The following is a 21,460-nucleotide window of genomic DNA, read 5'->3' as shown; positions in this document are numbered from 1 at the left end:
AATATTTTGTATGAAATTCTTTTGTGTGAGTGATTTTAAAAATTAATGAATATAGTTTGTGTAAACTTCACAATAACAAAAACAAAATATTCTTTAATGATTGTGTTATTTTTTTAAGAGAGAGACAAAAAGAGATTGATAGAGAGAGATATGGAGAGAAATATGTATTTTTCGACAGAGAAAGAGGGGATCGAAAGAGAGACTGACATATATATATATATATGTGTGTGTGTGTGTGTGTGTTAAATAGAGGGAGTTAAAGATTATGATAGAGAGAGAGACGGATGCTGAGAGAATATTAAAATAGATGAAACAAGTGAAATAGAAAGAAACTAAAGAAAGGAAAATCAGATATTGAAAAATAAATTTAGTTTTTTTTTTATATTTTAAACTCTAAGTCATCACATATGAAGTAATGCTTTTAGGATATTTATTTTATCGACCAAATCCATAAGTTTATAACGTTTAAAATTTGTTTATGAATTTTTTTTTGTTTGGGTGATTTTAAAAATTAATGAATGTAGTTTATGTATGTTCACAATAAAAAAGAAATATTATTTTAACGTTTTTGTGTTATTTTTATAGGGAAGAGAGAGAAAAAAATGGATATAGAGAGAAAGATGTATTTAGAGATAGAGAGAAAGCTAGACTGAACGAGAGACTGATATATATATATAGGTGAAATAGAAAGAAATTAAAGAAAATATTAAAATATTTTCATGATAAAATATTAAATTAGTAAATATTCCCATATAAGTCAAAATAGTGGTAGTAATAAGATAATCAATGAATTAAAACGATTTACCTTTTAATCTGTTTCAAAAAAATAAAATGTTAACGATGAGAGAGAAAAGGATTATATATTGAAAAAAAGTAAGGAATCACATTATGAACTAATGTTTTTCAGGTATTTATTTTATCGTTAAAGCCATAAATTTAAAATACTTAAAATATTTTGTATGAAATTCTTTTGTGTGAGTGATTTTAAAAATTAATGAATATAGTTTGTGTAAACTTCACAATAACAAAGACAAAATATTCTTTAATGATTGTGTTATTTTTTTAAGAGAGAGACAAAAAGAGATTGATAGAGAGAGATATGGAGAGAAATATGTATTTTTGATAGAGAAAGAGGGGATAAAATTTATAACAAAAAGAAATGTTTTTTGGAGGATTATATTAGTGATAAACTTTAAAAAATAAAAGTTTACCGTTTATATTCTATTCTGAAATGTAGTAGAATATAAACGGTAAACTTTTATTTTTTAAAGTTTATCACTAATATAGTCCTCCAAAAAACATTTCTTTTTGTTATAAATTTTACATATTATATTTAGAAAATATGTGTACATATAACAATGCTCTTACAAATACGTGAAATGGAAAAGTGGAGGAAGTGAATTCCTAAAGTGAATTCCTAAACGACATAATCCATGGCTGCAACTAGAATGCATTTTTTAGAATTAAAACTTCCTGAATGTTTAATTCAAGTGCATTCCAAAAAAAATCACCAGTTACAATAAAAAAATGGAACGTGTATTCAATTTCATTTCATAACATTCCATACCATTCCAGAAAAAAATTAACTATCATTTGAAAAATCATTCCAAATTGAAAACGTTTTGGAATAAGTGGAATGCTGATTCCATTCCATTCCATTAAATTTCAGAAATAATAATTCATATCATTTCATATATTTCTTTTAGTTGTTACCAGTTACACCCCATGTATCTCGTGTTTGGTCGTCTCGTACGGGTCGATTCTCTTCTCTTAGGTTCAGCTACTGCAACTCCATCATCATTTGTAGGAGTAGTGGTAGCAGTAACATCAGCATTCAATGTGGAAGACTCAATATTGTTAATCCAAATACTAGCAGCTCCGCTTTCGTTAACAGTAAAAACAACACTGAAAAAAGTGAAATTGACAATTTGTAATAACCCAGAATTTATAAACTATAAAACTTAATTACATTTATTTATGCCTTCCATCAGAACTAGTTGCAGTCTCTATGATAGGGTTATTTGAATCTTGATATAGTGAACTATTAACAAAAGAGCAAATTATGTTAAAGTTTTTCAAAAAAAAAAAGGCTATTAAGCAGAAAAAGTCAGGTTTCTTACTCACATGGCAACTAGTTCAACTGAATGAAAACGATCCACATCAAAGACGTAAATAGCTCCCTTTCGGTTTCCTAGTGTAATAGTAGATGATTAAAAATTATTAAAATACAAAATATTGTAAATGTTTTTCTTACCTACTGCAAATCTTCCATGCATACCAGTAATTTCGAACTTTGAATTTCCACCATCTTTAATACGGAAATGTCATATGGGTTTGACCTTATCCTCAAAAGAAGAATGATAAACTTTCACACAATCAATCCAGCCTCACCAATCTACATAAAAATTTAGATTGGACATTTATAATTATGGTATAAAATTCAACATATATCTCACCAAACTTAACAACTAACCTGTGACAACACTTGCGTTTGCAAACAGCTGACACAGTCAATGCTAGAAACTGATATCCTTTCAAGACTTATGGGCTCGCCAACCTGTTTTCCTTTTTGGGTCTTGTAATTTTTCTTAGTCCACTTTTTAGCTTCATGGTACCCTAACAAATATTAAACCAAGTTAACACATGTCAAACCAGCTATTTAAAAAAAGTTCAATATTGTTTATCTACCGTTTAGATACATCACTCTGACACATTTGTCTTCACCAGAATAGAAGAGGTAAAATTTGTTCGAACGACAAAAAAACTGAAAAAAGATTGAAAGAAATCAGTTACTACCAAGAGTAAAACTGAAAAAAGTACTAGATGATATATTTACTACTGAAAGAAGTGGAACTGAGTTCTCAGACTTCTAGTAGCATTTGATAAGACTACACTGAACCGTTTTGTCCTCGCTTGCACTTACTACAAGTGCATCATCGTATGGACTACACTGTATGTCATTGATACTATCGTCATGACCACACAAAGTTTGTAAATCAAATATTAAACATGAGAAACACTATTTTGTTTCCTCAAATTAAAAATTTTCCATATCTACGGTAAGGTCTTCACAATTGATGACCTGGATTATACACATTAATCTTCCAACAAGTATGTAGTGCGTATCGTCTTTCACTGCCCAGTTGACAGCCAAAAACGATTCAACGACCTGATGCAAATACAATATGCGGAAAAATCAGACTTAGAATATAAATGAATTGACAGCATAAAATAAATTACATACCTTATCATCTATATAAGATTTCTCATTTAGAACATGATTATTTTAAGCATCATTAGGCAACTCACAAATTGTAACCTATAAATACAAAACAGATAAAACCAAATAAAAAAACTGCATAGTGATATTAAAGAATAAAAAATAAAGAAAATATCTCACCCTGTTTCCACCGGCTACAGCAAATCGGTAAAATGAACTGAACAGGTGATTTGATGCAACAGCTTTAATTTTGTGGGGTGATCGAGTGTTTTCCAAACTTTATATTGATCGTCATCCTTTGGATTCATCTCTTTCTCTGTAACTTGAGCAGTCGCCATTATCCTGTGAAAAACAAACATTTAGACTTTGTTTCAAGAAAATCACAAAAAAAAAGAGTCTGTAAATCAATAACCAAACATCTTTCTGCAATTACATGAAATTCAAGCACAAAAATAACTGAAGATACACTTCTTCAAGTCTGAACAAGACAATAATAATACGTTCTTGTAATAGCCAAATAAAACCGTGAGAACAGAAACACAAAACATAAACTTTCATATGAGAACAGAACCCACGCAAATCGTGAACGAATGAGATGGTGGAAGAAGTTGGTTAAACCCCACACAAACCGTGAAGATGAACCCTACACCAAATACATCTGGTTGTCTCTTTTTTTGACGGCTAAACCTTACGATCTAAGTTAACACTTAACATCCAAACAGAAATGTAGAACTACTACTCAAGCCAATGAGATAATGCATTAGCATTCTGGTGAAAATTTTAGATCAGATCAGCTAAGCGATTAAGTTCTCAAAGCTCAATTTGACATAAGAACTCGAGATATATTGGAAAATCAATTTTACATAAACAGATACAGAAAGATAGACCATAGAATCAAAGCGTGAACTCAGCAACAAACTAACAGCAGAACTCCGATTGTCCTAGGAACGAATCTTAATTCTCAGACAAAAGAGACAACAGATAATTATGTTTAACAAAATAGTGCAACTCTATTTCTTACTATATATTTGGAGTAACTCTATTTCTTACTATATAATAGAGTGAAACTTTTTTATTTATACTTTAGTTCTTTTATTCTTCAATCTTTTTATTTTGTAACTATTTATTTAATCTAATTATGCAAACAACACATAATGTTTAACAAAATATATATATATATATATAGAAACATTTAAAATGTATTATTATTAGCCAAAGAAAACAAGCGCTAAAATTAAACATATTTTTTAATATTAGCAAAAAACAAATACTAAAATTAAAAAAAAGTAACTCAAAATAAAATTAAAACCATAGATGATAATGACTTAATGTTTTGGTAAATTGCTTCCAGATCGAACAAGATTGTTAAAATATTGTCCAAATGAGGTAAATGAAGGAGTAGCTTCTTGTTCATGTTGTTGACCACGTCTTTTTTTGTTTTTAAAATTCATGTTCGTTCCTCTGAAAATATTCACGAACATCTAGATCTTGCGATGAATTCAAGTCACAAACTAAATATTTTTGATGCATGTATGTAACTAAAATATATAAAAATGTATTGGTGACCAATGCATATATACTACATGTATAATTCTATACAGCATGATATGAGGATGAATGTGATTTTAGCGCACCAACTAAAGTAGGAAGAGAAGTTCCACCTACACAGATTCAAACACGAAAGAATGATAATATTCGATTTGAAGAATTTTTTTTGGTCGATTTAGAAAAGATTCAAAGATAAAAAAATTTATTTCATACTCTGAAATTTGTTATGATCATTTGTAGGAAAGATATACTAATGGAGATGTTTACGTTAAAATGTATTATGTTATTAGTACAAAGTAATGTAAATTTTAATATAATAAATATTTGATATAAATATATAATTTATGAAAATTTTGTAAAAAATAAAATATAAAGAGTCAATTTGTAAATTTTGTAAGTAAAAGATATTAGTTATAAAATAGAAAAGAATATATTTTAGAATATTTTTTTTTAGAGTCAAATATAGAGTAAATCATTGGAAAGAAACTCTACTCTATTTTAGAGTAATAACTAATCTAAAATAAAGTAAACCATTGGATACGGTTTTAGTACCTTAAAACACCACCTAAGTTCTTTGACTTTGATGTCTATGTTGATCAACGCCACCATAATTACATTTAATCCTTTAAAACTTTAATCTAATACAATTTTATCAACACATTGTAAAATAGTTTTATGTGCTTTCAGTGTAAGCAATTATAACGATTAAACAAATTAATAAAAAAAACAAAGAACAGCAAGGTCAAGATCTAGATTGATGAAGTTGAAACCATGGTGGGATGTATAATTTCAAACACACAGATTTCAAGGAGAATGTTTTGGTGGATCCCACCTTCTTTAATCCTTAGGCTTGTGACTTGTCTTTCACAATATTCTTCTTCCCTCTCTTCATTTTCAATTTGTTTTCTTTTCTATTTAAAAATGCCTCCTGTCTAAGTAGTTGTCTAACGCATTGAAAACCAAACATACTTAATTTTAGTTTCAAATTGTTTTCCTAACCAAGGAAATTCAGAACAAGTCCATGACATCAACATTTTCCAAACACACACATGACATAGGTGGCGATTGGTTTTCCCGCTACCACCCGCAAACGCAGCTTTTGCGGTCGGTAGCGGTTGTCGGCGGTTTGCAACAATCACTCAAATCGCCTTAAACCGCTTCAAACCGCTCCGAATCTCATAAATTCAAAAGCTGGCTCCAGCTAGCGTTTGCGGTTGCGGGCGGTTGCGGGAGGGTAAAATTTTTTTCTTTTTTTTTTAAAACAATATATATACAAAGAAAAAATATTTAATAAAAAATTTAAAATTGAAATTATGAAAATATTAAAATATATCTATTTTATTTTAATTAATATTATAAAATTTTATAATAAAAACAATTTCAATAAATTTTCAAAAATTAAAATTATAACTTTCTAAATATAAATTTTATATTTATTATAATTTTATGATTTTTGATATTTTTATAATTATATTAAATGTAAATATTGTTAATTTATTATTTGACTGTTACCGCATTTGGTAGTTAACCAGTCATAAGTCACCCGCAAACGCACCAATTTTTAACCGCAGTACCAGTCGTACAAATCTCTTAAAACCGCTAGAAACCGCAACCGCCCGCATCCACAAACTCCCGCAACCGCAACCGCAACCGCTGCGTTTGAACCAGTCAGGCCCATAGTCATAATCAAAACGCATCAGGTTAATTAGGTAGCTTACCTAGTTACTGTAAACAAAACCAATCAATTGTTTTGTGGTCAGGAACGAATCACTAGCTAAATTTAGATGGAAACTAAATGGAATATGGTTTATACTAATTAATTGGGATGGTAGGGCTTAACAAGTCTTTGGCAGTAAATAATAGTTTAAGTGTGTTTAGTGTGGATCATGTGAAAGTCATCAGAGCTTACCTGTCGCTTTTAAATTAATTGCTTTTAGTTTAATCTAATTTAATCTATATATGTATACCGGTACTGTTACTTAATATCATCCATGCGTTTCGTGACCAAAACAAACAAAACATACTACGCTGCTGCAGATAATTAGTTACACAATGCACACTTTATAAACACAAAAACATTTTGCATTGTGTATAACGTCTAAATTTATTAGTAGACAAAGTAGAATCAACAAGAGAAGGAACATCAGAATACCAACCTATTATTTATAACTTGTGTTAGCGAGCCATAACGAAACTAAAAACAACTTAAAGTCATTCAATATTGCACTTCCAATAATATCCTTAAATCAAAATTAACCCAAAATTAACAAAAATGAAGAAAAAACCACCAATACGAATGTTCAAAGTGAAATTAAGATAATATTAATTAATTAAATAAATAGCATTAATAGCTTCATCATCAAACTAAGAAAAATTAGCACCATGATCCACCACTCAACATCCCAGTCCAATACCCACCAGAAGTAGCAGCTGCATCGCCACCACTTGCTTGTTTCTGATGATCATTAATGTCGACATTACTTGTTGCTGATGAAGAAGAAACTGGCAATTTCAAATCCTCAAAAGGAAACAAGGGCCTTCCATTCACATCATCACCACCCTCTCCTCCTTGAAATCCTCCGGGGAAATCATTATTACGATGATGATCCAATGAAAACCCTAGCAGTGTGGTGTTTGAGTTACAAGGCTTGTAATGATCTTGCATCGAAAACCCTCCTGATGTTGGATCTTGATTATGAACTGGAAAACCCATGAATGAAGAATTCCCATTATTACTATTGTTGTTTCTTATGAAATCCAGAGGGGAAGTTGCCATAGCTGACGTGGCAGAACATGAAGAACTAAGCAATAGATTGTTGGTGCTCTTGTTGTTGTTCCCTATGTTGTGGATAAGGTCAGTAAAGTTGGTCCTGATCAACCCATGTGGTGGTGGAAAACCTAAATTGAGATCTTGTTGAGTCGTCTCAAGAAATTTAGGGTTTTGACCGGTCAACCCTTGTTGAGACATGCTCATGAGGTGGTGGTGATGTTGATCAGAGCGATGCTTCTTTGTAGCTGGTTGTGTAGAAACCGAGTGATTGTTACCAATATCAGATGAAGAAATCGAAGAAGAGTGAGATCTCTTGTTCTTTCTTGAACCACCACCAACAGGGATATTCCGAAGCGAACCGCCTTCAGTCCAATACCGTCTACAACCTTTGCAGAAGAATCTTGGCTGCGTCAAGCTATAATTGTTATAGTAACAAAACTTTGTATTGGTTGAGTTACATCTTGGACAGTTTATAGCTTGGTCCTTTTCTGGCCTTGCCTTTCTTTCCACTCCACCTGCCGCCCCATCGGGTGTTGGCTCCTGCGGCTGGGACGGTTGCGGCTTTGGGCACGTGTTTGTTACTATTTCTTCCAAGGGCTTCACTACAATCTCCTGATCATCAAAATCACAAAAATCAACTCTTCCAACCACTAGCACAGAAGCATATTATATATGTAAAAGCATAATTAACATATGGGTTTCATTATGAACGAATAAATAGTTTTTCATCAAGATATAAATGATTGGGAAATTTGAGAAAGGCTTTAACCAAAAACATGAAAAGAAAAAAGCAAACTGACAAAGGGTAAAGTGAAAAAAAACGAATATTTAATATGTAGAAAAGAAAAGAGAAACATAAAAAGAAGATCCAAAACCTTTAAACTCTAAGTTAATGTCAGGTACTGAGCCTAATATGAATCAAATGATCCAATCTATATCAACACATACATACTAGAGTTATAAGGGTATGGTTATATACATATATAATATGTATATGTTTGTGTATACCTGTGGCCACTGAGCCGTATCCATTGATGAACTTCCTCAGATGAGCAGAAACAAACCTGGTATTTTCTTTTCTTAGTTTAATTCTAGCAAGATTTGAAAGAAGAAAAAAGGTTGTTTTTCGTTGGATGAAGAGAAAGGAAATTTTGATGGCTGAGAAATCTTTTTTGAATGAGGAACTTCTTTGTGTGCTTGTCGGATCACATCTGCTTTATGGTAGAGGAGAGAGAGAGATATAGAGAGAAATTGTACAATATAAGATTAGTAAAACATTCTGAGTGGGAATCTTTGTCCTACTGAAAATTATCAAATGAGCTAATACGCCATATATAATACATGCAGTATGTATGAGCTTATGTATACTAGAGATTTTTTCCGCGCTTCGCGCGGATTATGTCTTATAAATTTATTTTATTTATAATATTATTTGTTAATTTTTTCTTTTATATTAACTTCTTGTTTTTCCAATGTTAGTTTTTCTTAATTTAAATTTATATGTTAATAATTTTTCATTTTTTTGTTGTAGATGGAGAATTATATTTTTTATTGATGGTTTTTTGTATGTGATAGTGACATAAACTTTTTGAAATTTTAAAATAATATTATATATAGTACGATTAACACATTAAAGAAGAGAAACATATTCAGACACATTTTACACAGGTTTTATATGCATAATTTTAAACATTATATATGTATATATTATAAGTTTGAAACATGTAAATGCTTTCTAAAGCTAAATACTTGTTCTGAGTTTACATAACTTATCGAAAGTTTTATCTCTTTTTAAATTCAAATCACAGAAAAAATATAAAAAAGTCAGTATAGATAGGTTTTTTGGGCTTTTAAATCAACACTGAAAAATGACATGAATCAGATAACAACAGTTTTGTAAACAACTGGATAAAATTTGACCGAGCCAAAGATTTTCACACAATATGTTCTTTCTTCTTCAAATTGCGAAGAGCCTATAGGCACAAGAAAAAAATCATAATTTTTGTTTTCACTTATATAACATTTTTTCTCCTTTACACACGGAGTTTATTACACTGCTATAAGCAATGTAGAACTCTATTCATATAAGATTCACATCTATGCATTTTGACAAAGAAGAATTTCAGCCATCTTTAGTTTCGGAATGTACCAACTTCAGTCATATACACTATATTTTCTCTATGATTCAAAACTTATAATTTTAATATATGTGCAGATTTCCATGTGAAAAGGCACGCACGCCATCTATCATTCAACCTATTACTTTTTCCAAAGTAAACACTATAATCCTCGTTTGGTTAGCTCCACAAACTAATCTCTTTGGATCAGTTTATCAAAAAATATGGATACTAATGTCAGAAAAGAATATAAACACTATCAACAATACATATTGGCACAAGAATATTTGGTTCAAGGAACATATTCCACGTAATGCGTTTATATCATGGCTGGCTTTGCGGAGAAGACTGCCAACCAAGGATCGCTTGAGGCGTTGGGGATTAAATGTCTCAGGAACGTGCGCCCTTTGTAATCTGGAAATAGAGACTCACCATCATCTCTTCTTTGAGTGCTCTTTCTCTCGCTTGATATGGGAGCCTTTTGCTGCTGAAGTTTGGATTTCTCCTCCGGCTGATCTACACTCTGTTGCAGCCTAGATCAATCAACCTCGCGTCAACGTAGATGCACATGCTACTCCAGTCATCAAGCTCTACTTTCAGTCATGTCTCCTCACCTTCATCAGTCATCCTTGCCTCTTTCGACCGTATGATGCGTGACCGTCTCCTCTCTTACCCGGTAAGTTCTTCTTTCTCATCTTCTCTACTTCTTTTTATATTTCTTGTATAAGACTTCCTTAAGGCTTTTTTTACCTTGAGTTGTTGTTGGTTGTTTTTGTTTCCTTGCTGTAATAAGTTGTTTAAAAACAACAGTGTAACCTTTTAGAAAATAATAATCTTAACATCTTACCAAAAAAAAAACAACAAATATTGACTTATTTATGTGAATATATATTTTATTTTAAATCATTATAGTGGACGAATAAAACACCATAATTTGTACAACAAATTTTCTTAGATTCACCTCATCATACTCACCATTTTACCATTTTAATTACATAATTTTACATGAGCTTCTTCATCCTTCCCGGTTATTTTCTCTTTATTTATAACTACAATATAATGTTATAAATTATATATATTATAAATTAATAATTTATTTACCCTTAAAGTCTAACTATTAAAATATAACATAATTCAATATAGATATATGATTCTATTAATAAATTAGCAGTTACAAATTTGAAATTTCTAGAAATATCAAAAGTTGTATGTTAGTTAATTATTTTCTAAATGATATTTATTTTTAATTCTTTTTAGATGAGAATATTTTGGCTGAGGTGGATAGTCTCAAAAGCCTTGAATTTAGTCCCTTTTATATAGTAGGATATATATATTATTTTTTGTATATCAAAAACTTATATATAGAGAACTTTTACAATACAACTTAATGAAATGATTATGTGACAAAAAAAAAATTTGGAAGAATTCAAAACTAGGTGGAAGTCCATACGGTTAAATATTTTTTAATTGATCAAGAGATATCTCAGATTTATAAAAAGAGTTCATATTAATTTTAAAAGAAGGTACAAATTACGGATATATCTTTTTGGTATGCAAATGAACTGAAAACATGGTTAGGGGGAAATTTTACTTATACACTTTTTATGATACCACTTTTCAACTTTACCATCAATCAAAAAGCATTTTCAAAAATACCACATTCATTAATGTGTAAAAGACAATATTGCCCTTAACTTATCTTCAACTCATTTCTCTCTCTCTCTCGTGAATCTCCGTCCGTCGTCTATCGTCTCTGTTCAGATCCGCTGTTTTCCGTTCAGATCCGCCGTCTCCGTTCAGATTCGCCGTCTATTCGCCGTCTCTGTCCTCCAGATCCACCGTCTCTGTCCTAAACCGACGTCTTCGTCCAGATTCGTCGTCTTCGTCCAGATCCACGAAGCAATCGAGATCGAGACTCAAAACTTCAAATGTTGAATCCTCAGCAAGAATCACAACCTGTAAGTATTTTTTCGGATTTTGTTGTTTTGATCTAAGAGAAAGAGTTATCTATTAATAGTCTGATTAGAGAAAGATTTATAATAGTGAACATTGAGTTTTTGAAAATTTATAACTCTTTATAAATCGAAGTTATTTAGTAATGTAATTGACATGTTCAGTTCCCGACACTCATAAAAGAAGCATATGTTCAAGCTTATATGAGAACCACAACTCTGCCATCACACATTTTCTTTGATCTACAATGTTAATCATCAAATTCATCATTGTCTCTTGTTTTTTTTTCTAAAGTCTTATTGACCAACCATTGACATTTTTTAGTTTCTTCTTGTGTCTTAGATTGCAGAGTCTGTTTCTTTTAGCAGCGATAAAAAGTATGATATAACGCAAGTGAAGGCTCCATCTCAGCTGCAGAAAACGATGTGTTAAGTAACTCAATCAACTAAAAGACAATTTAGAAAGGCTTATAAGACAGTTTATAAAGTTTGTTAAATAATTTATAAGGTTTATAAATTCTGCACAATTTTGAAGTTAACTACGAGGTATTGTGATACTTCAACAGAGCTACCAGACAAGCCAAAACTGATCATCCAACGTTCAAATATGAATTATGTTGAAAATGATTTTTTGTATTTTAGGTAAGGAGGAATTTAGTGAAATTGAGAATTCACACCTTGCGGAAGTGTTGTAGAACTAGCTAGAAAGAATAACATTCAATTTTCAGGAGAACCTTATGCAAATAAGATTATTGATGAATGGGGGTAGATCTATGGTTCACTTTCTCATATCAACCAATGGGGTTAGATCTATGATTATTGATGAATGTAAATAATTTATAAAAGTTTATAAAAAACGTTATGAAAGCATACATTCAATTTATAAGGGTATTATATGAGTTCCATAGGTTTATAAATCAACTAAAAGAGTCTATAACCATTTAGAAAGCCTTATAAAACAATTTATAATGGTTTGTATAATAATTTATAAGGGTTTATAAGGGTACATAAATAATGTATATGGATTTATAAAAATAATTTATTAAGTTTATACACCATTATAAATATTATAAAATGATTTATATGGGAATTTAAAATTTTTGAAGCGGTGGAGTCTTGATTGCTGTCCACATGTACCTCAGAATCTGCCATGTATCATCATCTCTTTACAAAGCCTTATAAGGATATGTAAAATTATTTGTAAGAGTTTATAAACTATTAAGAAATGCATATAAAACAAGTTATAAAATCTATAAACCATTTATAAATGTTTATAAGAAAGTTACGAAAGTTTATAAATAATTTATAAGGGGTATGTATACTATTAATAAGAGTTTATAAAAACTGTATGAAAGATTATATTCAATTTATAAGAGGTATTATAAGAGTTGTATAGGTTTATAAATCAACTAAAAGAGTCTATAACCATTTAGAAAGCCTTATAAAACAATTTATAATGGTTTGTATAATAATTTATAAGGGTTCATAAGGGTATGTAAATAATGTATACGGGTTTATAAAAATAATTTATTAAGTTTATACACCATTATAAAATATTATAAAATGATTTATAAGGGAATTTAAAATTTCTGAAGCGGTGGAGTCTTGATTGCTGTCCACATGTACCTCAGAATCTGCCACGTATCATCATCTCCTTACAAATCCTTATAAGGATATGTAAAATTATTTGTAAGAGTTTATAAACCATTAATAAATGCATATAAAACAAGTTATAAAATCTATAAACCATTTATAAATGTTTATAAGAAAGTTATGAAAGTTTATAAATAATTTATAAGGGGTATGTATACTATTACTAAGAGTTTATAAAAACTTTATGAAAGATTATATTCAATTTATAAGGGGTATTATAAGAGTTGTATAGGTTTATAAAAGAAACAATTGAAACCAAACTCACTTACATGTCCAACTAATATCTTCAACTATGCAACTACTAAAAGAGAGATACAATTGTTTTAGTATAAGAGATGTCTAAAGAAGATGAGAGAGAAGAATATACTAAGAAGCCAACTCTGCAACTTTTATAAAGCGTTATAAATACGTAATTCTTTGATAGCACAAACCACATTCTTCTTCAGAGTCTCTCTTGCCTCTTCAAACAGCTCACCAACCTCGTAAATTTTCAAAATCTGAACAAAAGCCAGTCACATATTATTTCTACGTATCAGCATTCACTTCCAAAAATAAGATTCAAAAATATTATGCTTTCGTAACTCAACATACTCATCCTTCATCTCCACTGCTTCTGTAGATATTATACACAAAACAAGACATAAAAAATAAATCTCACAAAGTATAAATAGAACGTTACACTACCAAAACACCAACGTTCCACCTCATATACTGCACATACTAAAACATTGCTAGTCAAACTACAAATAGTAGCATTGTATTACCTTAAGGAAGTGAGATACTTAGATATGCATATCACCACACATATTCTCCACAACATCTTTTAAATCCAAAAGCTGACAACACACATTTGTAATTCTCTGCAACATCACCAAATCAACCAAGAGAAGAAGTAATGGAATAATTATACTCTTAGGTTAGTACCTTCTCATGAATTAAATAATTATATAAATCTGAAAACTATGACAATAAATCAACCAAATCAATAATTGTACTCTTACGTTAAGCTTTGTGTCTTTTGATTGCTAACAGATCAACAGTAAGATTTGAAAGGACCCAATTTATAAGATCTTATAAATTTGAGATCTGAAAACTTCACTTGAAAAACTTCGTCTTCTTTCTTAGAAACATATCGATTTTGATAAATCAAGCTAAAATTACAGAAAGAGGCAAAAATCACCATATACTATCATCTTACCTTTTTTAGTGTTTCTTAGGCGTTGGGGGAGAGATCGTCTCGTTCGTCTGAGCTTGTTGAGTCTGTCAGCTTTGCCGGAGAACTTCTCGGCATCGTCAGATCTCGCCGGAAAACTCGTTAGCGTCGTCAGATCTCACCGGAAACTCATCAGCATCAGGAGAGAGATCGTCTCATTCGTGTTTCGCCAGAGAACTAATCAGCATCGTCAGATTTCGCAAGAGAACTCGTCTTCGTTGTCAAAGCTCGCCGGAAAACTCGTCAGAATCACCGGATCTCGTCGGATTGATTATCGGATAGTGGAGAAGAACATAATAGTTGTAGTTTTAATTAGATAGGGGTATAATTGTATTTTGCCTATTAAAATTTTAATGGTAAAGTTGGTCAAGGTATTAATGAAAAGTGGTACATTGAAAGTGATATTTGTGGCAATTTCCCTTTTATGTCCATATAGATGTTTAGCTAATGTGACTTAATTAGTTCCGTGTGATAAAATTTGAACTTGTGAGCGTATAAATCCATATCTTGTTGTATCGGTCCAAAACTTGACCACAAATTCATGGACATACGATTAAATGTTTAACCTATATGTTTTTCCTTTTATTTATTACAATTAATTTAATAATTATAATAAGTTAGACCTATGTACTATATATTTGCACTATTTGGATAATAGTTGAAAATATATGGACAGATAGATGATATGGTGCATTTTAATGCATTACGAAGAAATGATTGAAGATGCCTTTAACTGAATAAATCAGTACTTATCGACATTTTGTAACAAATTCATAGTAACTCATCGCAATTCCGTCTCTAGACGCGATAACTTATACAATTCATCGTTAAAGTTAGACATTTCTAATATTCAATATTTTATTTATGTTAATAAAAAAAACTAATCATCAACGTTTTATAAATTATTTGAAGTATATATACTCAAAAAGTTCTATATTTAACTGTTGAACATTAACAGGGCCGGCTCAACAATATTCAGAGTCATAAGACAACAAAAATTGTTCCCTCTCAATTTAAATGCAGATATTTAGATGTAGATATTTTTTAAAATATTTTTAAAATTTAATCAGTAATATTTTGTAATGAAACTAAAATCATATACATATCAAATAATTTTGGACTCTTTTCAATTTTATTGATTATATTTAAAAAAATTTATATATAAAAATATAGATTTATAAAAAAATTGGACTCTTTAATTATTATTATACAAGGAAACACGGACTTGAGTCTGGGGCGGTCGCACCGCTCCTCCCTTAATGAGCTGGCCCTGAACGTTAAGCATATTAGGTATTTATCCGTAATTTTACGGGTAATTATATTAAATGAAGAAATATATATTATATTTACATTGTTATAATTTTTGAATAATAATTAAAATTTTAACTTTTAATTTTTAATTTCAAATAGTTGGATAATCAAAAATTTCAGTAAATAATTTTAGAAGATTTATGAGATTTAGAAAATATTTTAACAACTTAAACCTTAGTCATTACAAATATTTCTCTTACAGAAAAAAAATATTATAATTAATTCAGATAATTGATTGTAAAATTACTTTATATTTTATATTAACACGTGAAAAAACAGAAATACTCTAGCTTTCAAGAAATAAAAAAAAAAGAATTTTTTTTGTATAGCACTTTAGAAAACATAAAAAGTTCTAATAATTATTTACCTACAAATCTAATTATTTTATATAAGAATATATAACCATTAAATTTCTTTCAATCAAAAAAAGTTAAAGTATTTTATTTAATTATATATAAATAATTGATAAAGAAAAAGAAATTGATAAAACATATATATTATATCTAAAATTCTACAATTAGTTACCATAAATCATTATTTGTAATATTACTTGTGTTATTTGGTAATTTATACTATTTAGTTCTATTGTTACCTTTTATTTTTAGATCTAATTAAAATAAATAACTAATAAACGTCAACAACCAATCAAATTATAATTATTTTAAAAACTTAACATTTTAACAATACATAAGAAAACATTACTTAAATGACTTCACAATTAATATATAATATGATTTGTCTCATTAAAACCAAGGATAAATTTGGTTAATATAAACATGTATAAAGAAAATGGTAGTCTAAATAATTTTTCTCATAATTTTGTCAAATCACAAATCACACTCTCTCACTCATTGTTTATTTAGTGTTTAACATAAAAACTTAAATGGGTTTAACAAACCATTTCTTCCTTTAAAACATACATATTTTAATTAAATCTGATTATTATTCTGCATCTCGACAAATAAATAAAATTAAATACATAATAATATAAAAGAACCAAGAACACAACAAACATATTTTATTATTCTTTTATCCTGTTTTTATTTATGTCTCCTTTATTTTTTTACTATTCAAAACAAGCATGCTCATTTTATTATAATTAAAGCTATATGAATTATATTAATAGAGTATTAACTTTAGGAAAAGCATACGAAAAATACTTTGATTCATTTAATTTTAAATGACTTACTATATAATAATTTTAAATGGATTACCATATAATATAATTTTAAGTGACTTACCATATAATAATTTTAATTCATATGTTTATATTAATAGATGAATTAAATAACATTTCTTGATTAATATAATTTTAAATGACTTACCATATAATTTTTAGTTTTTAAAATATAAAAATATTTTAAATCATTTCTAAAAGTGATAACTTATCTATGATATCACATTGTCATTGGAAAATGATGAGAATTTTTAAAAATTATATATTTGGCTGTTTTGCATTCATTGCAAACATTTTAGAATATATGTGTATATATATATTAAATGAGTGAGTTTAACTGATATTATTAGGTTTACGTTAGTTAGTTTTCTGGAATCTATGATTTATTGATTTATTGTATTCACTACTAATATAAATATATTAAAAACCATTTTTATAATTGCTTATGTAGTATCATATGTATTTAAATGTAAATTATCAATTTATATAATATAATATATGATATTTAATTGTTTATATAAATAAATTATATTAATTCATCTATATTTAAGAAGTTTAATTGTATGTTTGAAAATATATTTTAGATTAGGTAATTCTAGAGCTAGTTTCCTTTTAAAAACTTTAAATAAATAAATTAAAAATTAAAAATCATCAACCAATCAAATTATAACAATTAATTAGAAATATCTTCTATGAACAACACGTCAGCAAAAATCGTTTAAGTGACTTCTCAATTAATATATATAGGATGTTTTAAAAACACATAAAACTAATTAGTTCACATTTATAGTAACATAAAAAAATACATGCATCTTGACAAATAAATAAAATTAAATACATAAGAATATAAAAGAACCAAGAACACAACAAATATATTTTATTATTCTTCCCTCATTTTTTTATTTATGTCTCTTTTATTGTTTTTACTATTCAAAACAAGCATGTTAATTTTATTATAATCAAAACTATATGAATTATATTAATAGAGTATTACCTCTAGGAAAAGCATGTGAAAAATACTTTGATTAATTTAATTTTAAATGACTTACTATATAATAGTTTTAGATGAATTACAATATAATACAATTTTAAGTGACTTACCATATAATAATTTTAATTCATCTGCTAATATTAATAGATGAATTAAATAATATTTCTTGATTAATATAATTTAAATGACTTACCATATAATTTTTACGTTTTAAAATATAAAAATATTTTAAATTATTTCTAAAAGTGATAACTTATCTATGATATCATATTGTCATTGGAAAATGATGAGATTTTTTAAAATTATATATTTGATTGTTTTGCATTCATTTGAAATATTTTAGAATATATATGTAGAGTGAATGAGTAAGTTTAATTAATATTATTAAGTTTACATTAATTAGTTTTCTAGAATCTATGATTATTGATTTATTGTATTCACTACTAATATAAATATATTGAAAACCATTTTTATAATTGTTTATGTAGTATCATATATATATATATATATGTATATTATCAATTTATATAAAGTAATATTTGATATTTAACTGTTTATATAAATAAATTATATTAATTGATCTATATTTAAGATATTTAATTGTATGTTTGAAAACATATATTAGATTAGATAATACTAGGGTTAGTTTCTTTTAAAAACTTTAATTAAATAAATTAAAAATTAAAAATCATCAACCAATCAAATTATAAAAATTAATTGAAAAACTCTCCTATGAACGACACGTTAGTAGAAATCACTTAAGTGACTTCTCAATTAATATATGGTGGGATTCAAAGTTCAAACAGAAATAAACATTAAGCATAGTTTACACCCCCCCCCCCCCCCCCCCCATATGTCGTCATGCATCAACAATGATTTCATGACAAATATAGCACTCCGATTATCAAACATCAAATTTAGTAACCTTGTTTAAGTTTTCTCTTGAGACTCACTAATTAAACGTATTTATCAAAAAATAATATGTATATATATTGTGTTGTCATAAAAAAAATATCTTTAATAAAACGTTGAAAAACAGAAAACACATAACTAAATATCGAGTGATTTTTAAGATTTATCTATTGATAATAAATAGAATGTACAAAGAAATTTTCAAACAAAAATTATACGTAAGAATGTTCAAATGAAAATATAAATAATAATTGGTTAAAATTAAAAACAAATCAATTTTTTGATACTATAAGTAATTAAAATTAACAGAAATAAAAATTATTGAAAATCTAAAAATATATTTTAAAATAAAAAAGACAATTCTTATATATTGTGTTGTTATCCAAAAATATATTTTAATAAAAACTAAAAAATTTAAAAACAGAAAACACATAACTAAATAATAATCAAGTAAAATTATTAATATTTTATAATTGAAAGATAATATTGAGTGATTTCTAAGACTAAATTATTAATGATGATTATAGCATATAGATAAATTTCAAAAAATTTATAATACGTAGAAAATTTCAGATGGAAACATTAAAAAAATTATCATTATAATCACTTAATTAGTAATATCTATATAATAAATAATTATAAAATGTTTACGTCTATGCGAGCTACCTAATTATTATTGTGTTTAATATGTTATTACTTTCTAACCAATTGCAAAACTAGTTTATTATTTAAGAATTTTGTAGTTATGGAAATTACTTATTTTGCTACGGGATTTATACCGGATTCCATCTAGTTAACATCTAATATACAAATAACCAGTTTTTTTCGTAAAGTGTTTTTTTCTTAATATGTTGTGTATTCATTCAACGCGTTAAGTAGCCCTCATTAAACAAGTTATGAACATATATATCAATCCTGTTCGACATGCAACATATCGTTCTCCTGCTTTTGGAAAATGCTGACTATGTGTTTAGTGTTTGTTACAACGTACACTATCAATTTCTAATTGTGTAATATATACTATTAAACTTGTTGTTTGTCAGTTCAAGAGAATTTTCAAATCTGAAAATCCGAGTCAGGTTGACTTGTTGGTCATTAGTTAGGTATTGGATATTTAAAATAAATGAATATTTAAGTCTTTTATCGCAAGAGAGCGGAATGTAAGAGTGGACCTCTTTGAATTAATAAAGCATGGTGTTCGATATCAAAAAAAAAATGAATAGTTAAGTCTTTAAGTTCTTAACGTCCACATCGATTTCAATTATGCTTATTTTCGAATAAAAAAAATTATTCTGTTGATTTTAATGCCTGAGCTCAGAAGTAGATAGTTTTCTTCTTTTGTTTTAAAAGTCGACTGCTCTTTTCATAAAAAGACAGAATACGGCCATATGGGTTCTTTACCTAAATTATTTTTCTTTACCTAAAAATTTCGTTATTATGGTTTTCGAAAGTTATCAGACAAAAAAAAAGTTATCAGACAATAAAAGTTCTGCAATATTTTTTTATCAATAAAATAATTAATAGACATATAAGTATCCAGAATGTGGTTATTTATATTAAATATTTTCATATATGTTGATATAATTTTTTGTAACACTGATACATGTTGATAAAAATGATATTTTCACCCAAAAAATGATATTTTGATATGTGAATTATTTAGGATTGAATAAACATATGTGTATTTTGGTATTGTTACCTGTATGTTTATATAATTACCAAATTACTTAACATATAGGTTAAATGTAATTTTAATAAGGTCGATAAAATCAATATGAAACTGAATTATTTGTTACTTTATAATTAAACCAATCATTGAGACAAAAATTATTTGTTGTTAATGTAGTTACCAAATTATTTAACACTAGTTTTCTACTTTTTTACAAATGCCGAACCTTCTGTACATATGCAGCATGCTATACTTTATAATTAGACCATTCATTGACATACGTAGCACTTGTTTTTTAATTATAAATATTGAAACTTCTGTACATTTAATCGTAAATCACATCCAACCTCAAATAAAGTTTTTTTTTACCTCAAATAAAGTTGAGCTTGTGATATTCTTGAAAGCTAAAGCACTAATTCTTGCCCTAGTTGTAGATTTAAACTACTGTTGCATGAACGTCTGCCAATTTTATATGGAGCATTACATAGCATATTACGAGTACAACGCATCAATACAACTAGTATATATGCTACATCATCGCATAGCTGAACGTAAAATCAATACTTTTATCTTTTGAAGACAAAATCTTATGCACGAAATCTTCACTCTTTTTACCTATGTTATTAGAGTCTTTATAAAACAATTATCAAACAAAAGAAAATTTAATAAGTTGCTATATAAAGTTTACAATTTTCACGATATAATACTTATCACTAGGGTCGGTCCGCCCTACGGGCGGAATATTAGTTAATTTGATATTCACTAAATGCTCGAGTTGATATTTGTTTTAAGATTCAAGAATTTGGTTATCTGTTATGTCTTACTTATTAGTATGCGATGGTATAGTTGTTTTTCGATTATTCTTGCTTTGGTATTGTATCAAATTAACTAATTGTCCAACTCATAATTATAGATGTACAAATGTGG

The 21,460-nt window shown here is 28.0% G+C and overlaps 1 protein-coding gene and 4 long non-coding RNA genes across 9 annotated transcripts; 2 read left to right on the top strand and 3 right to left on the bottom strand.

Moving 5' to 3' along the window:
• Positions 1-1,520: 1,520 nt before the first annotated feature.
• Positions 1,521-6,005, bottom strand: LOC103861462. 5 transcript variants are annotated; one of them, XR_004456706.1, is made up of 7 exons: positions 3,401-6,004; positions 3,245-3,319; positions 2,689-3,169; positions 2,474-2,616; positions 2,255-2,395; positions 2,125-2,191; positions 1,521-2,041 (listed from the first exon to the last, which is right to left on the bottom strand). It is a non-coding gene; the product is annotated as an uncharacterized LOC103861462 (long non-coding RNA). The 5 variants fall into 5 exon arrangements; XR_004456705.1 differs by having other exon boundaries at positions 1,521-1,905; positions 3,401-6,003; XR_004456707.1 differs by having other exon boundaries at positions 1,521-2,395; positions 2,689-2,764; positions 3,083-3,169; positions 3,401-6,005.
• On the top strand, positions 5,588-7,136 carry LOC117132940. Its single transcript, XR_004456708.1, has 2 exons — positions 5,588-5,826; positions 6,449-7,136. It is a non-coding gene; the product is annotated as an uncharacterized LOC117132940 (long non-coding RNA).
• On the bottom strand, positions 6,918-8,922 carry LOC103861461 (dof zinc finger protein DOF4.6). The gene is made up of 2 exons (XM_009139168.3): positions 8,547-8,922; positions 6,918-8,150 (listed from the first exon to the last, which is right to left on the bottom strand). Exons 1-2 carry the CDS (start codon positions 8,568-8,570, stop codon positions 7,143-7,145), a joined length of 1,032 nt encoding a protein of 343 aa, XP_009137416.1. The 5' UTR covers positions 8,571-8,922; the 3' UTR covers positions 6,918-7,142.
• Positions 8,923-10,866: 1,944 nt separating this feature from the next.
• Positions 10,867-12,608, top strand: LOC117132942. Its single transcript, XR_004456710.1, has 2 exons — positions 10,867-11,613; positions 11,951-12,608. It is a non-coding gene; the product is annotated as an uncharacterized LOC117132942 (long non-coding RNA).
• A 901-nt stretch (positions 12,609-13,509) lies between these two features.
• Positions 13,510-21,460, bottom strand: LOC117132941. Its single transcript, XR_004456709.1, has 2 exons — positions 14,025-21,460; positions 13,510-13,757 (listed from the first exon to the last, which is right to left on the bottom strand). It is a non-coding gene; the product is annotated as an uncharacterized LOC117132941 (long non-coding RNA).

This window comes from Brassica rapa, chromosome A03 (genome assembly GCF_000309985.2).
Source record: "Brassica rapa cultivar Chiifu-401-42 chromosome A03, CAAS_Brap_v3.01, whole genome shotgun sequence".
Classification (NCBI taxonomy): domain Eukaryota; kingdom Viridiplantae; phylum Streptophyta; class Magnoliopsida; order Brassicales; family Brassicaceae; genus Brassica; species Brassica rapa.
The sequence above is the reverse complement of the archived record's forward strand: the minus strand, read 5'-3'. Positions and strand labels throughout refer to the sequence as shown.

Excerpts from the sequence above, each read along its gene's own strand:
- LOC103861461 (XM_009139168.3), bottom strand. The coding sequence starts at position 8,570 with ATGGATACGGCTCAGTGGCCACAG. Across the intron at positions 8,151-8,546 it reads ATACGGCTCAGTGGCCACAG|GAGATTGTAGTGAAGCCCTT; the intron begins GTATACACAAAC and ends TTTGATGATCAG.